The sequence below is a fragment of the Oculina patagonica genome, chromosome 14, assembly GCF_052425735.1.
Source record: "Oculina patagonica isolate OP01 chromosome 14, crgOcupat, whole genome shotgun sequence".
NCBI classification, from domain to species: Eukaryota; Metazoa; Cnidaria; class Anthozoa; order Scleractinia; family Oculinidae; genus Oculina; species Oculina patagonica.
In genome coordinates, this window is record NC_135771.1 from 6723263 (window position 1) to 6739359 (window position 16097).

General features: G+C 38.2%; 1 protein-coding gene across 1 annotated transcript in view; it reads right to left on the minus strand.

Annotated features, from left to right (window-relative positions):
• Positions 1–240: 240 nt before the first annotated feature.
• LOC144638204 (carbohydrate sulfotransferase 3-like) overlaps positions 241–16097 on the minus strand; it is a 76600-nt gene continuing 60743 nt past the window's right edge. The window contains exon 2 of the mRNA XM_078497410.1: positions 241–1795. Coding sequence (XP_078353536.1) covers positions 540–1790 — 1251 coding nt within the window. The 5' untranslated portion in view covers positions 1791–1795 and the 3' untranslated portion in view covers positions 241–539. The remainder of the gene's footprint in view (positions 1796–16097) is intronic.

Here is a 16097-nt window from a genome sequence, read left to right on the forward strand (position 1 = left end):
TCTTGGTGCAACATCTATCTACACCATATCCTGCAGCTATCTACACCATATTATAAATCGGCATTTTATCATTCTCTCTTTTAAATATTATAACCGTTTTTCTATTTCACAAAGCTTGTCCCTGATAAAGGTTAGTTTTGTCTAACCGAAATTTCAGTTGGGCCCTATTGAACAAAGTTCCGGTATATTACGGGAGGAGATCTGGGACACGACTTTGAAACAACCTGACATTAAAACAAATTTGATCTATTTTCGCATATTCTTCCTGAAACAATAAAATCGTGACATACATGCATACACTAACCAAATGTAGAGTGCAGTTTAAACAGCTAATATCTTAGAGAGACAAAACCTGGGGTATTCCAGAATTCCAGCAATGCAAATGAGAATATTATGCATTAAAAGTACACTAAACCTTTTTTTAAATGTTGTTCGTTAGCTTTACAGTCTTTTTATTACAAACTTATCAAAACGTTTAAGCCAAACTACTAATATCTTTTCGTACAGACTTTATGTCCACAGTCTTCTGTTCATGGTATTTAACGGGTAGGACCACTTAAGAATGGTATTTTCACAGTTCGTAGTGGCATGCTTTTGTTGTGTTGAAGATTTTCAGAGCCATTCAATAAAATGTAGCCCATGGTTTTCATTAGTGGCTTGCAAGGCTCTTCGAACAAGGAAACCAGCGAGGACTTTTCGCGAAATCTCCATTTGTCAATTGTATCAGCATCCTTGTTCGATAAAACCATCCCGAAGTAACGCATTGTTTTCCGTCCTGGAGGCGGAGTGCCCTTGATCCAGTTGGTAACAATGTCTACCATGGGGAGACCAACGAATTTGTAAATGTCGGAGGCGGCTTCTAACAAGTTGCTGATCGCGTCTTCGTAACGGACAAGTATGTAGCGGCTTTTGAACCAGTTTGACCATTCTGTATTCACGTGATTTAAATTTTCCACTAGGAGCGAACATAGCTTTTGTACATTTCCCTTTAGAAGTTTTATTCCTTCGGGAGACATGGGCTTCTGGTTAAACAAATTCGTAGCAGCCCTGTCCATGAAGAAGCCTCGTGGAATTAAAGACGAAAGGACAGCGCGAGGATCCCTGACTAGATGAATAATCAAACAGTCAAACGTACCAGGATCCGAGCGGCACACCTGCTCGAGTTCATGAATTCCGATTCGCGTTTGCATGATCTTGGTGACGGTGATTTTTCGCGCCTTACAAGCTTCTCTCAACGTCTCTTTGGTAAACGGTGCCGATGGATTGTACCATGCATTGTAAGGTTTTGCCCATTCAGGGAAAACCAGTTCTATTGTTCTTTTTTCGTGAAAGCCACACGTGAATAAGTCACGAAGCAGAGTCGAAGAATCATTTCTGAAAGCGTCGTTCGTCGACTTTGGTAAGTCGTGCCATTCATTCGTATCAATTTCTCTTCTAAGACCATTTAATGGTTCATAGATGTAAAACACATCCGGATGCAGATTAAACATATTTCCCACAACTGTCGATCCAGAACTAAAATGCGTTAAGATAATCACATTTAATCTGGTTCTAGTGCGGTTAGTTTTCAGTTCATTTGTTGCTACCACACTTGCCTCAAATCTGGTTTGGGCCATGGTGCGGTTAGTTTTCACTCCAGCTGTCGGTAACACAAGGTCGTTTCTTGCCTCTCTCTGTGGCATCCTTATCCTCATCGTCTCATTCCTCTGACCCATGTACATCACAATCATTACGAGAACGAAAATGACAACAGCCACGAACGCTCCAGTGCGTTTTGATGCTCTCCTCATCTTAACTATTTGAAACAAAAGAGTCTGATTAATTTACGAACGAACTGTAAGAAGTTACAGACTATAAGAACGAGTCCGCTGTTTGCTCCAGTCAGTGCTTAGTATATCTAATTTTAAATGTATTCTATCCAACATAACACTATAACAATACAGTAACAAAAGCTTTAAATAACTAGCTAATTCAATGATTTATGGAAATGTAAAATTTTCTCTGCAACAAAAAAGGGCGCTTTGGGCCGATTCGCACTAGCGGACTAGTTTGAAATGTCCTGACATTTTTGGCAAAAAATGTCGCGACAAGTTGTCAGAGACATCTTGAGGAGAACAAAAGGTGAAAATATTAGAACAATAGCTTTGCACGTTTTTCTGGCATCCCTGTACATTTCTCAGGGCGGCCGTCTTGAGCAAACATCAAGTATGCAGGACCACGTGGTGAAAAATTCCAAAACAATTCGCATTTGAAGTGCGTGTTCTCATGCAGTGGAAAAAGGAGTCACCTCAAGAAAACGTTTTCTTTTTTTGGCTATAAATTGGGACAAACACTTCACATACAAACATGCTTTGCTTATCGCGGAAAGATTTCGCAGCTGTTAATGTGATAGTGACAGCCACATCACGGTGCATACTTGTCCGCAAGTGCGAATTGCCCCTTACATTGACGATGTTCTCATCCCACATAGCTAGCCAATCAGAATAAGAGATTGGACTAATTATTAGTCTGTCATGTCTTGCCTTATTCTTGTATCGCCCAGTTTCGACAGGAATTGAAGTGACTGGAAATCTGAATTTTGGTTACCACCACTCAGTTTGACTAACATTCTTTATTATCCTGAGATAAGGTGCGAATTAACTTCTTTTATTATTTCACTCAAGGGTGAGTGTCTTTCCATTGAAGGGTCGATTTTATTTGTGTTTATACTTTTGAACCACTAAGCATGGAATGCCGAATAACCATACTTAATAAACTCTCAAGAGGTGAAAAATCAACTGTTATCTTGTGTAGATAGAAAATCGCAATGGATTCTTAATAGTGGTAAACCAAATGGAGTCTACCTGTGCCGTATTTAGATGACTGTTTGCCTCTAGAGCACTACTTAAAGTTTTATCATTTCATAAAATAAGTATTCTTAAAAAGCATTTGAAGGTTTTACTGTAAACGTCCAAGTTCTCCCTTCACTACAAGGAAGGTTTTTTTGGAGTGAACTTCTTAAGTCATTTTCCATTGCCTCTTGTCATATTCGGTAGTCAAAACTTTTGGACACAATTGTATCATAATTACCCCACATGATTTAAAAAATTCAGAGCTGCACAAAACAATTGGATTTACAAGAGCATGGAAAAGCTCAAGGGTTGATGTCACAGGAGCGCCATTGTAGATACCGGGCTCCACAAAGACCTTTTAGCTTTATAATATAACTTTTTCTGCCTACTAAAAAGTCTAAAAAGGATATTTTTTTCTTGGCGGGAAAAGTGCTCATATGATCTTTGTACCATTCAAGGGACACCTTGATCTATTCAGGAAAGAGAGACACATTTTGAGCCTCCTGAATGCTATGTCAACCCCCATTATTCCTGGTATACACAGAGCTTACAGGATTGATAAGTTTTTCTTCTTTTCTAATTACAAGTGATGACAGTTTTCAGAGCTGAAGCTTTTATGCTTAAGTGTACATGCAACTCTTGTTATGAAGTGACGGCCAGAGATGTATGGTTTCCATATCATGGCAAATGACTACATGTTTCCTTCATATTAACTGATTTCAGTTAATCAACTTTGGTCATTACTCTAATTTTTCTATTTGATCCATGGTATTGAGGTGGCTGTGTCCCCATAGCTAGACAGTTATATTGTTTTAGTCAGCTGTTGTTCAACTTGCCCTGCATTCTACACACTGTATTTTGCAATTAACAAATGATGGCCTAATTTTCAGTAATATAAAAATAACAAGTCGACAAACGGTTAAACAGTCTAAGGCCTAGCCGCCAAGCATAAGCACAAGAAAACAAAATTGATCGCTCTTCTTGTTCAATTAAAAACAATATTGCGTTGTGTTGCGTTGAAATGTTGTGTGTGTTTGGCCTGGCCTTTACTTTGTAGCTTTTATCGCTAATGTAACATATTTTATTTGCGAAATTATTTGTTAAAGCAAAGTAAAAATTCGAGCGATTTTAGGACTTTTAAGCAAAGTCAAGCTCAAAACTGCACACGCGGATTTGAGTCGTTGGTCTTTAAAGGGACACTGTCAGCAGTTTCACTTCAAAAACTCAAGAGCCTAAAGACATATGGAAACTACGAATTGTGGTCGAATTTTGTTAAATTGTTTAAAATCACCATGCAAGTGTACTTTTAAGCTATAAACAAGCGAAATTATTGTCATGCTATCAGGAAGTGGATAAACACTGGATAAACACCAAAAAATTATTATGGCTCCATTCTTCCTTCAACAACAATTTATTTTATATCTCCATCTTGATGTACTAGGTGCATTTCATGTACTAGAGCACCTATTCGCCAAATTTAGTACTTTTTACCGAAAAGCGTTAAAATCCAAGTGACAATGTCCCTTAATTAACTAGCGATGAACAATGACGCGCGACTCGTTAGCTTCAATCTTGGACAAAACTGTTGAAACACTTAGCAAATTTCCACTTATTTAGCCAACGGAGTTCAGTTTTGCAACCCCCCTCCCCCCATTTCAATGTTGGTAATACTTTAGTGTTTTTAAAACAAAGCCTGTCGAGCCGCAAACCACAAGAAACAACATTGAGTAGGGGGGAGGGGGATAAGATATTTTAACCCGCTCGCAAGTCGAGTCATTTGCGAAAAATGTGTGAAATGCGCATGTGTCAACTAGTTTTGTCCAAGATTGTGTAAACGGCTTTTTCATGAATTTTGAGGAATTGCGATATTTCGGTGAGCTAAGGACCCATATATAATTAAAACTCTTCGAGTTGCTTTTGTAAAAATAATTTACGTCTCCAAAATATTGGTCACTTAAATTTTACAGGGAAAAAAGAGACTTCTCAGGTCAATGGCGCACGCATGTTCTTCTCTAGGGCGGTCGAAGATGCTACTATGAGTAGGGCAAGCGCTTTTGAAGACCATTGGACGTGTTATAGTCATTTAAAAAGTATTTAACCAAAGAATCCAGTTCTTAATTATATAGAGAGGACATTTTGCAATAATAGATCATTTAAAAATAGCCAGGTATCAGGGGTCACGTCACAATATCCCGCGCTAACCCGCAGGATCTTAACACTAAATCCCGCAATTTTCGAAATGTTGTTTCTCCCCTTGAATTTAGAATTCAATAGATGAATTTTTGCGACAGTCGATTAACTTTGAATGCTAAACATAAACGAAGCGACAAACTACGGTTAACAAAGGTTTTCAACGGTTAACGGGCAAGTCTTTTGTAAAGAATAGAAGATGTCAAGGTATCTTTTATTAATAGCTGTTAACCGGTGTTAACCGTGTGTTAACCGTTCAAATCACTAAAAATTATCTTGTTAATCGTTCAAAATCACAGTGTTTACGCTAATTCAAAGTTGTAGCAGACAACTAAGGGTAACTAGTGCGAATTGAGAGAGAAACGTCCCATTTAGTACATAGAAACAGTCGTTAGCAATAGTCTGTTATTAACTGCCTGTTTGTCACGCCGCGTCCATTTTGTCACGCTTGAGACGTTGTGGCGTGACGCCATTGCTTTTCACGTAATCCCACTCAAAAAACGCCTGTAACTTAATGCATTTTCGTTCTTTTCCTATGGAATTGTACATACGTTACGTTTTGGCTTGTTTTCTGTACTGAACGTTTCGTTTTATGACTTCATTTGTGTGAATTGTACTCAGGTCGTTTGAATGTACACAGTGTATCGACTATTAGCGTTACAAATTGTTCTAATTACCATCAATGACGCGCATAAAAACCAAACTTTGTATTTTATCTGAAGTTTGAAAATGTAGACATTTGATGGAGACTTGAATCAGCCCTTCAATAAAGCCATTTCCTATTCAAATCCTTGAAAAGACTCTGACTGAGTAGAATCAGTGAAAGTTCTGTTGACTCGATTGGTAACGAGCCTCCGAAAACCCTTGTAATTGATGATTCCATGGATTAATTAAAGCCTGTCGTGGCAACCGAGCAGTTGGTGGTAAAGAACTCGAAGGGTACAAAAAGCTGAAGGCGTTTTATAGCAGAACTTTAAAGCGTTTTCTACTTATTAGCCAAAATATCGTTTACACAATCTTGGACAAAACTGTTGAAACACTTAGCAAATTTCCACTTATTTAGCCAACGGAGTTCAGTTTTGCAACCCCCTCCCCCCATTTCAATGTTGGTAATACTTTAGTGTTTTTAAAACAAAGCCTGTCGAGCCGCAAACCACAAGAAACAACATTGAGTAGGGGGGAGGGGGATAAGATATTTTAACCCGCTCGCAAGTCGAGTCATTTGCGAAAAATGTGTGAAATGCGCATGTGTCAACTAGTTTTGTCCAAGATTGTGTAAACGGCTTTTTCATGAATTTTGAGGAATTGCGATATTTCGGTGAGCTAAGGACCCATATATAATTAAAACTCTTCGAGTTGCTTGTGTAAAAATAATTTACGTCTCCAAAATATTGGTCACTTAAATTTTACAGGGAAAAAAGAGACTTCTCAGGTCAATGGCGCACGCATGTTCTTCTCTAGGGCGGTCGAAGATGCTACTATGAGTAGGGCAAGCGCTTTTGAAGACCATTGGACGTGTTATAGTCATTTAAAAAGTATTTAACCAAAGAATCCAGTTCTTAATTATATAGAGAGGACATTTTGCAATAATAGATCATTTAAAAATAGCCAGGTATCAGGGGTCACGTCACAATATCCCGCGCTAACCCGCAGGATCTTAACACTAAATCCCGCAATTTTCGAAATGTTGTTTCTCCCCTTGAATTTAGAATTCAATAGATGAATTTTTGCGACAGTCGATTAACTTTGAATGCTAAACATAAACGAAGCGACAAACTACGGTTAACAAAGGTTTTCAACGGTTAACGGGCAAGTCTTTTGTAAAGAATAGAAGATGTCAAGGTATCTTTTATTAATAGCTGTTAACCGGTGTTAACCGTGTGTTAACCGTTCAAATCACTAAAAATTATCTTGTTAATCGTTCAAAATCACAGTGTTTACGCTAATTCAAAGTTGTAGCAGACAACTAAGGGTAACTAGTGCGAATTGAGAGAGAAACGTCCCATTTAGTACATAGAAACAGTCGTTAGCAATAGTCTGTTATTAACTGCCTGTTTGTCACGCCGCGTCCATTTTGTCACGCTTGAGACGTTGTGGCGTGACGCCATTGCTTTTCACGTAATCCCACTCAAAAAACGCCTGTAACTTAATGCATTTTCGTTCTTTTCCTATGGAATTGTACATACGTTACGTTTTGGCTTGTTTTCTGTACTGAACGTTTCGTTTTATGACTTCATTTGTGTGAATTGTACTCAGGTCGTTTGAATGTACACAGTGTATCGACTATTAGCGTTACAAATTGTTCTAATTACCATCAATGACGCGCATAAAAACCAAACTTTGTATTTTATCTGAAGTTTGAAAATGTAGACATTTGATGGAGACTTGAATCAGCCCTTCAATAAAGCCATTTCCTATTCAAATCCTTGAAAAGACTCTGACTGAGTAGAATCAGTGAAAGTTCTGTTGACTCGATTGGTAACGAGCCTCCGAAAACCCTTGTAATTGATGATTCCATGGATTAATTAAAGCCTGTCGTGGCAACCGAGCAGTTGGTGGTAAAGAACTCGAAGGGTACAAAAAGCTGAAGGCGTTTTATAGCAGAACTTTAAAGCGTTTTCTACTTATTAGCCAAAATATCGTTTACACAATCTTGGACAAAACTGTTGAAACACTTAGCAAATTTCCACTTATTTAGCCAACGGAGTTCAGTTTTGCAACCCCCCTCCCCCCATTTCAATGTTGGTAATACTTTAGTGTTTTTAAAACAAAGCCTGTCGAGCCGCAAACCACAAGAAACAACATTGAGTAGGGGGGAGGGGGATAAGATATTTTAACCCGCTCGCAAGTCGAGTCATTTGCGAAAAATGTGTGAAATGCGCATGTGTCAACTAGTTTTGTCCAAGATTGTGTAAACGGCTTTTTCATGAATTTTGAGGAATTGCGATATTTCGGTGAGCTAAGGACCCATATATAATTAAAACTCTTCGAGTTGCTTGTGTAAAAATAATTTACGTCTCCAAAATATTGGTCACTTAAATTTTACAGGGAAAAAAGAGACTTCTCAGGTCAATGGCGCACGCATGTTCTTCTCTAGGGCGGTCGAAGATGCTACTATGAGTAGGGCAAGCGCTTTTGAAGACCATTGGACGTGTTATAGTCATTTAAAAAGTATTTAACCAAAGAATCCAGTTCTTAATTATATAGAGAGGACATTTTGCAATAATAGATCATTTAAAAATAGCCAGGTATCAGGGGTCACGTCACAATATCCCGCGCTAACCCGCAGGATCTTAACACTTAATCCCGCAATTTTCGAAATGTTGTTTCTCCCCTTGAATTTAGAATTCAATAGATGAATTTTTGCGACAGTCGATTAACTTTGAATGCTAAACATAAACGAAGCGACAAACTACGGTTAACAAAGGTTTTCAACGGTTAACGGGCAAGTCTTTTGTAAAGAATAGAAGATGTCAAGGTATCTTTTATTAATAGCTGTTAACCGGTGTTAACCGTGTGTTAACCGTTCAAATCACTAAAAATTATCTTGTTAATCGTTCAAAATCACAGTGTTTACGCTAATTCAAAGTTGTAGCAGACAACTAAGGGTAACTAGTGCGAATTGAGAGAGAAACGTCCCATTTAGTACATAGAAACAGTCGTTAGCAATAGTCTGTTATTAACTGCCTGTTTGTCACGCCGCGTCCATTTTGTCACGCTTGAGACGTTGTGGCGTGACGCCATTGCTTTTCACGTAATCCCACTCAAAAAACGCCTGTAACTTAATGCATTTTCGTTCTTTTCCTATGGAATTGTACATACGTTACGTTTTGGCTTGTTTTCTGTACTGAACGTTTCGTTTTATGACTTCATTTGTGTGAATTGTACTCAGGTCGTTTGAATGTACACAGTGTATCGACTATTAGCGTTACAAATTGTTCTAATTACCATCAATGACGCGCATAAAAACCAAACTTTGTATTTTATCTGAAGTTTGAAAATGTAGACATTTGATGGAGACTTGAATCAGCCCTTCAATAAAGCCATTTCCTATTCAAATCCTTGAAAAGACTCTGACTGAGTAGAATCAGTGAAAGTTCTGTTGACTCGATTGGTAACGAGCCTCCGAAAACCCTTGTAATTGATGATTCCATGGATTAATTAAAGCCTGTCGTGGCAACCGAGCAGTTGGTGGTAAAGAACTCGAAGGGTACAAAAAGCTGAAGGCGTTTTATAGCAGAACTTTAAAGCGTTTTCTACTTATTAGCCAAAATATCGTTTACACAATCTTGGACAAAACTGTTGAAACACTTAGCAAATTTCCACTTATTTAGCCAACGGAGTTCAGTTTTGCAACCCCCCTCCCCCCATTTCAATGTTGGTAATACTTTAGTGTTTTTAAAACAAAGCCTGTCGAGCCGCAAACCACAAGAAACAACATTGAGTAGGGGGAGGGGGATAAGATATTTTAACCCGCTCGCAAGTCGAGTCATTTGCGAAAAATGTGTGAAATGCGCATGTGTCAACTAGTTTTGTCCAAGATTGTGTAAACGGCTTTTTCATGAATTTTGAGGAATTGCGATATTTCGGTGAGCTAAGGACCCATATATAATTAAAACTCTTCGAGTTGCTTGTGTAAAAATAATTTACGTCTCCAAAATATTGGTCACTTAAATTTTACAGGGAAAAAAGAGACTTCTCAGGTCAATGGCGCACGCATGTTCTTCTCTAGGGCGGTCGAAGATGCTACTATGAGTAGGGCAAGCGCTTTTGAAGACCATTGGACGTGTTATAGTCATTTAAAAAGTATTTAACCAAAGAATCCAGTTCTTAATTATATAGAGAGGACATTTTGCAATAATAGATCATTTAAAAATAGCCAGGTATCAGGGGTCACGTCACAATATCCCGCGCTAACCCGCAGGATCTTAACACTTAATCCCGCAATTTTCGAAATGTTGTTTCTCCCCTTGAATTTAGAATTCAATAGATGAATTTTTGCGACAGTCGATTAACTTTGAATGCTAAACATAAACGAAGCGACAAACTACGGTTAACAAAGGTTTTCAACGGTTAACGGGCAAGTCTTTTGTAAAGAATAGAAGATGTCAAGGTATCTTTTATTAATAGCTGTTAACCGGTGTTAACCGTGTGTTAACCGTTCAAATCACTAAAAATTATCTTGTTAATCGTTCAAAATCACAGTGTTTACGCTAATTCAAAGTTGTAGCAGACAACTAAGGGTAACTAGTGCGAATTGAGAGAGAAACGTCCCATTTAGTACATAGAAACAGTCGTTAGCAATAGTCTGTTATTAACTGCCTGTTTGTCACGCCGCGTCCATTTTGTCACGCTTGAGACGTTGTGGCGTGACGCCATTGCTTTTCACGTAATCCCACTCAAAAAACGCCTGTAACTTAATGCATTTTCGTTCTTTTCCTATGGAATTGTACATACGTTACGTTTTGGCTTGTTTTCTGTACTGAACGTTTCGTTTTATGACTTCATTTGTGTGAATTGTACTCAGGTCGTTTGAATGTACACAGTGTATCGACTATTAGCGTTACAAATTGTTCTAATTACCATCAATGACGCGCATAAAAACCAAACTTTGTATTTTATCTGAAGTTTGAAAATGTAGACATTTGATGGAGACTTGAATCAGCCCTTCAATAAAGCCATTTCCTATTCAAATCCTTGAAAAGACTCTGACTGAGTAGAATCAGTGAAAGTTCTGTTGACTCGATTGGTAACGAGCCTCCGAAAACCCTTGTAATTGATGATTCCATGGATTAATTAAAGCCTGTCGTGGCAACCGAGCAGTTGGTGGTAAAGAACTCGAAGGGTACAAAAAGCTGAAGGCGTTTTATAGCAGAACTTTAAAGCGTTTTCTACTTATTAGCCAAAATATCGTTTACACAATCTTGGACAAAACTGTTGAAACACTTAGCAAATTTCCACTTATTTAGCCAACGGAGTTCAGTTTTGCAACCCCCCTCCCCCATTTCAATGTTGGTAATACTTTAGTGTTTTTAAAACAAAGCCTGTCGAGCCGCAAACCACAAGAAACAACATTGAGTAGGGGGGAGGGGGATAAGATATTTTAACCCGCTCGCAAGTCGAGTCATTTGCGAAAAATGTGTGAAATGCGCATGTGTCAACTAGTTTTGTCCAAGATTGTGTAAACGGCTTTTTCATGAATTTTGAGGAATTGCGATATTTCGGTGAGCTAAGGACCCATATATAATTAAAACTCTTCGAGTTGCTTGTGTAAAAATAATTTACGTCTCCAAAATATTGGTCACTTAAATTTTACAGGGAAAAAAGAGACTTCTCAGGTCAATGGCGCACGCATGTTCTTCTCTAGGGCGGTCGAAGATGCTACTATGAGTAGGGCAAGCGCTTTTGAAGACCATTGGACGTGTTATAGTCATTTAAAAAGTATTTAACCAAAGAATCCAGTTCTTAATTATATAGAGAGGACATTTTGCAATAATAGATCATTTAAAAATAGCCAGGTATCAGGGGTCACGTCACAATATCCCGCGCTAACCCGCAGGATCTTAACACTTAATCCCGCAATTTTCGAAATGTTGTTTCTCCCCTTGAATTTAGAATTCAATAGATGAATTTTTGCGACAGTCGATTAACTTTGAATGCTAAACATAAACGAAGCGACAAACTACGGTTAACAAAGGTTTTCAACGGTTAACGGGCAAGTCTTTTGTAAAGAATAGAAGATGTCAAGGTATCTTTTATTAATAGCTGTTAACCGGTGTTAACCGTGTGTTAACCGTTCAAATCACTAAAAATTATCTTGTTAATCGTTCAAAATCACAGTGTTTACGCTAATTCAAAGTTGTAGCAGACAACTAAGGGTAACTAGTGCGAATTGAGAGAGAAACGTCCCATTTAGTACATAGAAACAGTCGTTAGCAATAGTCTGTTATTAACTGCCTGTTTGTCACGCCGCGTCCATTTTGTCACGCTTGAGACGTTGTGGCGTGACGCCATTGCTTTTCACGTAATCCCACTCAAAAAACGCCTGTAACTTAATGCATTTTCGTTCTTTTCCTATGGAATTGTACATACGTTACGTTTTGGCTTGTTTTCTGTACTGAACGTTTCGTTTTATGACTTCATTTGTGTGAATTGTACTCAGGTCGTTTGAATGTACACAGTGTATCGACTATTAGCGTTACAAATTGTTCTAATTACCATCAATGACGCGCATAAAAACCAAACTTTGTATTTTATCTGAAGTTTGAAAATGTAGACATTTGATGGAGACTTGAATCAGCCCTTCAATAAAGCCATTTCCTATTCAAATCCTTGAAAAGACTCTGACTGAGTAGAATCAGTGAAAGTTCTGTTGACTCGATTGGTAACGAGCCTCCGAAAACCCTTGTAATTGATGATTCCATGGATTAATTAAAGCCTGTCGTGGCAACCGAGCAGTTGGTGGTAAAGAACTCGAAGGGTACAAAAAGCTGAAGGCGTTTTATAGCAGAACTTTAAAGCGTTTTCTACTTATTAGCCAAAATATCGTTTACACAATCTTGGACAAAACTGTTGAAACACTTAGCAAATTTCCACTTATTTAGCCAACGGAGTTCAGTTTTGCAACCCCCCTCCCCCCATTTCAATGTTGGTAATACTTTAGTGTTTTTAAAACAAAGCCTGTCGAGCCGCAAACCACAAGAAACAACATTGAGTAGGGGGGAGGGGGATAAGATATTTTAACCCGCTCGCAAGTCGAGTCATTTGCGAAAAATGTGTGAAATGCGCATGTGTCAACTAGTTTTGTCCAAGATTGTGTAAACGGCTTTTTCATGAATTTTGAGGAATTGCGATATTTCGGTGAGCTAAGGACCCATATATAATTAAAACTCTTCGAGTTGCTTGTGTAAAAATAATTTACGTCTCCAAAATATTGGTCACTTAAATTTTACAGGGAAAAAAGAGACTTCTCAGGTCAATGGCGCACGCATGTTCTTCTCTAGGGCGGTCGAAGATGCTACTATGAGTAGGGCAAGCGCTTTTGAAGACCATTGGACGTGTTATAGTCATTTAAAAAGTATTTAACCAAAGAATCCAGTTCTTAATTATATAGAGAGGACATTTTGCAATAATAGATCATTTAAAAATAGCCAGGTATCAGGGGTCACGTCACAATATCCCGCGCTAACCCGCAGGATCTTAACACTTAATCCCGCAATTTTCGAAATGTTGTTTCTCCCCTTGAATTTAGAATTCAATAGATGAATTTTTGCGACAGTCGATTAACTTTGAATGCTAAACATAAACGAAGCGACAAACTACGGTTAACAAAGGTTTTCAACGGTTAACGGGCAAGTCTTTTGTAAAGAATAGAAGATGTCAAGGTATCTTTTATTAATAGCTGTTAACCGGTGTTAACCGTGTGTTAACCGTTCAAATCACTAAAAATTATCTTGTTAATCGTTCAAAATCACAGTGTTTACGCTAATTCAAAGTTGTAGCAGACAACTAAGGGTAACTAGTGCGAATTGAGAGAGAAACGTCCCATTTAGTACATAGAAACAGTCGTTAGCAATAGTCTGTTATTAACTGCCTGTTTGTCACGCCGCGTCCATTTTGTCACGCTTGAGACGTTGTGGCGTGACGCCATTGCTTTTCACGTAATCCCACTCAAAAAACGCCTGTAACTTAATGCATTTTCGTTCTTTTCCTATGGAATTGTACATACGTTACGTTTTGGCTTGTTTTCTGTACTGAACGTTTCGTTTTATGACTTCATTTGTGTGAATTGTACTCAGGTCGTTTGAATGTACACAGTGTATCGACTATTAGCGTTACAAATTGTTCTAATTACCATCAATGACGCGCATAAAAACCAAACTTTGTATTTTATCTGAAGTTTGAAAATGTAGACATTTGATGGAGACTTGAATCAGCCCTTCAATAAAGCCATTTCCTATTCAAATCCTTGAAAAGACTCTGACTGAGTAGAATCAGTGAAAGTTCTGTTGACTCGATTGGTAACGAGCCTCCGAAAACCCTTGTAATTGATGATTCCATGGATTAATTAAAGCCTGTCGTGGCAACCGAGCAGTTGGTGGTAAAGAACTCGAAGGGTACAAAAAGCTGAAGGCGTTTTATAGCAGAACTTTAAAGCGTTTTCTACTTATTAGCCAAAATATCGTTTACACAATCTTGGACAAAACTGTTGAAACACTTAGCAAATTTCCACTTATTTAGCCAACGGAGTTCAGTTTTGCAACCCCCCTCCCCCCATTTCAATGTTGGTAATACTTTAGTGTTTTTAAAACAAAGCCTGTCGAGCCGCAAACCACAAGAAACAACATTGAGTAGGGGGGAGGGGGATAAGATATTTTAACCCGCTCGCAAGTCGAGTCATTTGCGAAAAATGTGTGAAATGCGCATGTGTCAACTAGTTTTGTCCAAGATTGTGTAAACGGCTTTTTCATGAATTTTGAGGAATTGCGATATTTCGGTGAGCTAAGGACCCATATATAATTAAAACTCTTCGAGTTGCTTGTGTAAAAATAATTTACGTCTCCAAAATATTGGTCACTTAAATTTTACAGGGAAAAAAGAGACTTCTCAGGTCAATGGCGCACGCATGTTCTTCTCTAGGGCGGTCGAAGATGCTACTATGAGTAGGGCAAGCGCTTTTGAAGACCATTGGACGTGTTATAGTCATTTAAAAAGTATTTAACCAAAGAATCCAGTTCTTAATTATATAGAGAGGACATTTTGCAATAATAGATCATTTAAAAATAGCCAGGTATCAGGGGTCACGTCACAATATCCCGCGCTAACCCGCAGGATCTTAACACTAAATCCCGCAATTTTCGAAATGTTGTTTCTCCCCTTGAATTTAGAATTCAATAGATGAATTTTTGCGACAGTCGATTAACTTTGAATGCTAAACATAAACGAAGCGACAAACTACGGTTAACAAAGGTTTTCAACGGTTAACGGGCAAGTCTTTTGTAAAGAATAGAAGATGTCAAGGTATCTTTTATTAATAGCTGTTAACCGGTGTTAACCGTGTGTTAACCGTTCAAATCACTAAAAATTATCTTGTTAATCGTTCAAAATCACAGTGTTTACGCTAATTCAAAGTTGTAGCAGACAACTAAGGGTAACTAGTGCGAATTGAGAGAGAAACGTCCCATTTAGTACATAGAAACAGTCGTTAGCAATAGTCTGTTATTAACTGCCTGTTTGTCACGCCGCGTCCATTTTGTCACGCTTGAGACGTTGTGGCGTGACGCCATTGCTTTTCACGTAATCCCACTCAAAAAACGCCTGTAACTTAATGCATTTTCGTTCTTTTCCTATGGAATTGTACATACGTTACGTTTTGGCTTGTTTTCTGTACTGAACGTTTCGTTTTATGACTTCATTTGTGTGAATTGTACTCAGGTCGTTTGAATGTACACAGTGTATCGACTATTAGCGTTACAAATTGTTCTAATTACCATCAATGACGCGCATAAAAACCAAACTTTGTATTTTATCTGAAGTTTGAAAATGTAGACATTTGATGGAGACTTGAATCAGCCCTTCAATAAAGCCATTTCCTATTCAAATCCTTGAAAAGACTCTGACTGAGTAGAATCAGTGAAAGTTCTGTTGACTCGATTGGTAACGAGCCTCCGAAAACCCTTGTAATTGATGATTCCATGGATTAATTAAAGCCTGTCGTGGCAACCGAGCAGTTGGTGGTAAAGAACTCGAAGGGTACAAAAAGCTGAAGGCGTTTTATAGCAGAACTTTAAAGCGTTTTCTACTTATTAGCCAAAATATCGTTTACACAATCTTGGACAAAACTGTTGAAACACTTAGCAAATTTCCACTTATTTAGCCAACGGAGTTCAGTTTTGCAACCCCCCTCCCCCCATTTCAATGTTGGTAATACTTTAGTGTTTTTAAAACAAAGCCTGTCGAGCCGCAAACCACAAGAAACAACATTGAGTAGGGGGGAGGGGGATAAGATATTTTAACCCGCTCGCAAGTCGAGTCATTTGCGAAAAATGTGTGAAATGCGCATGTGTCAACTAGTTT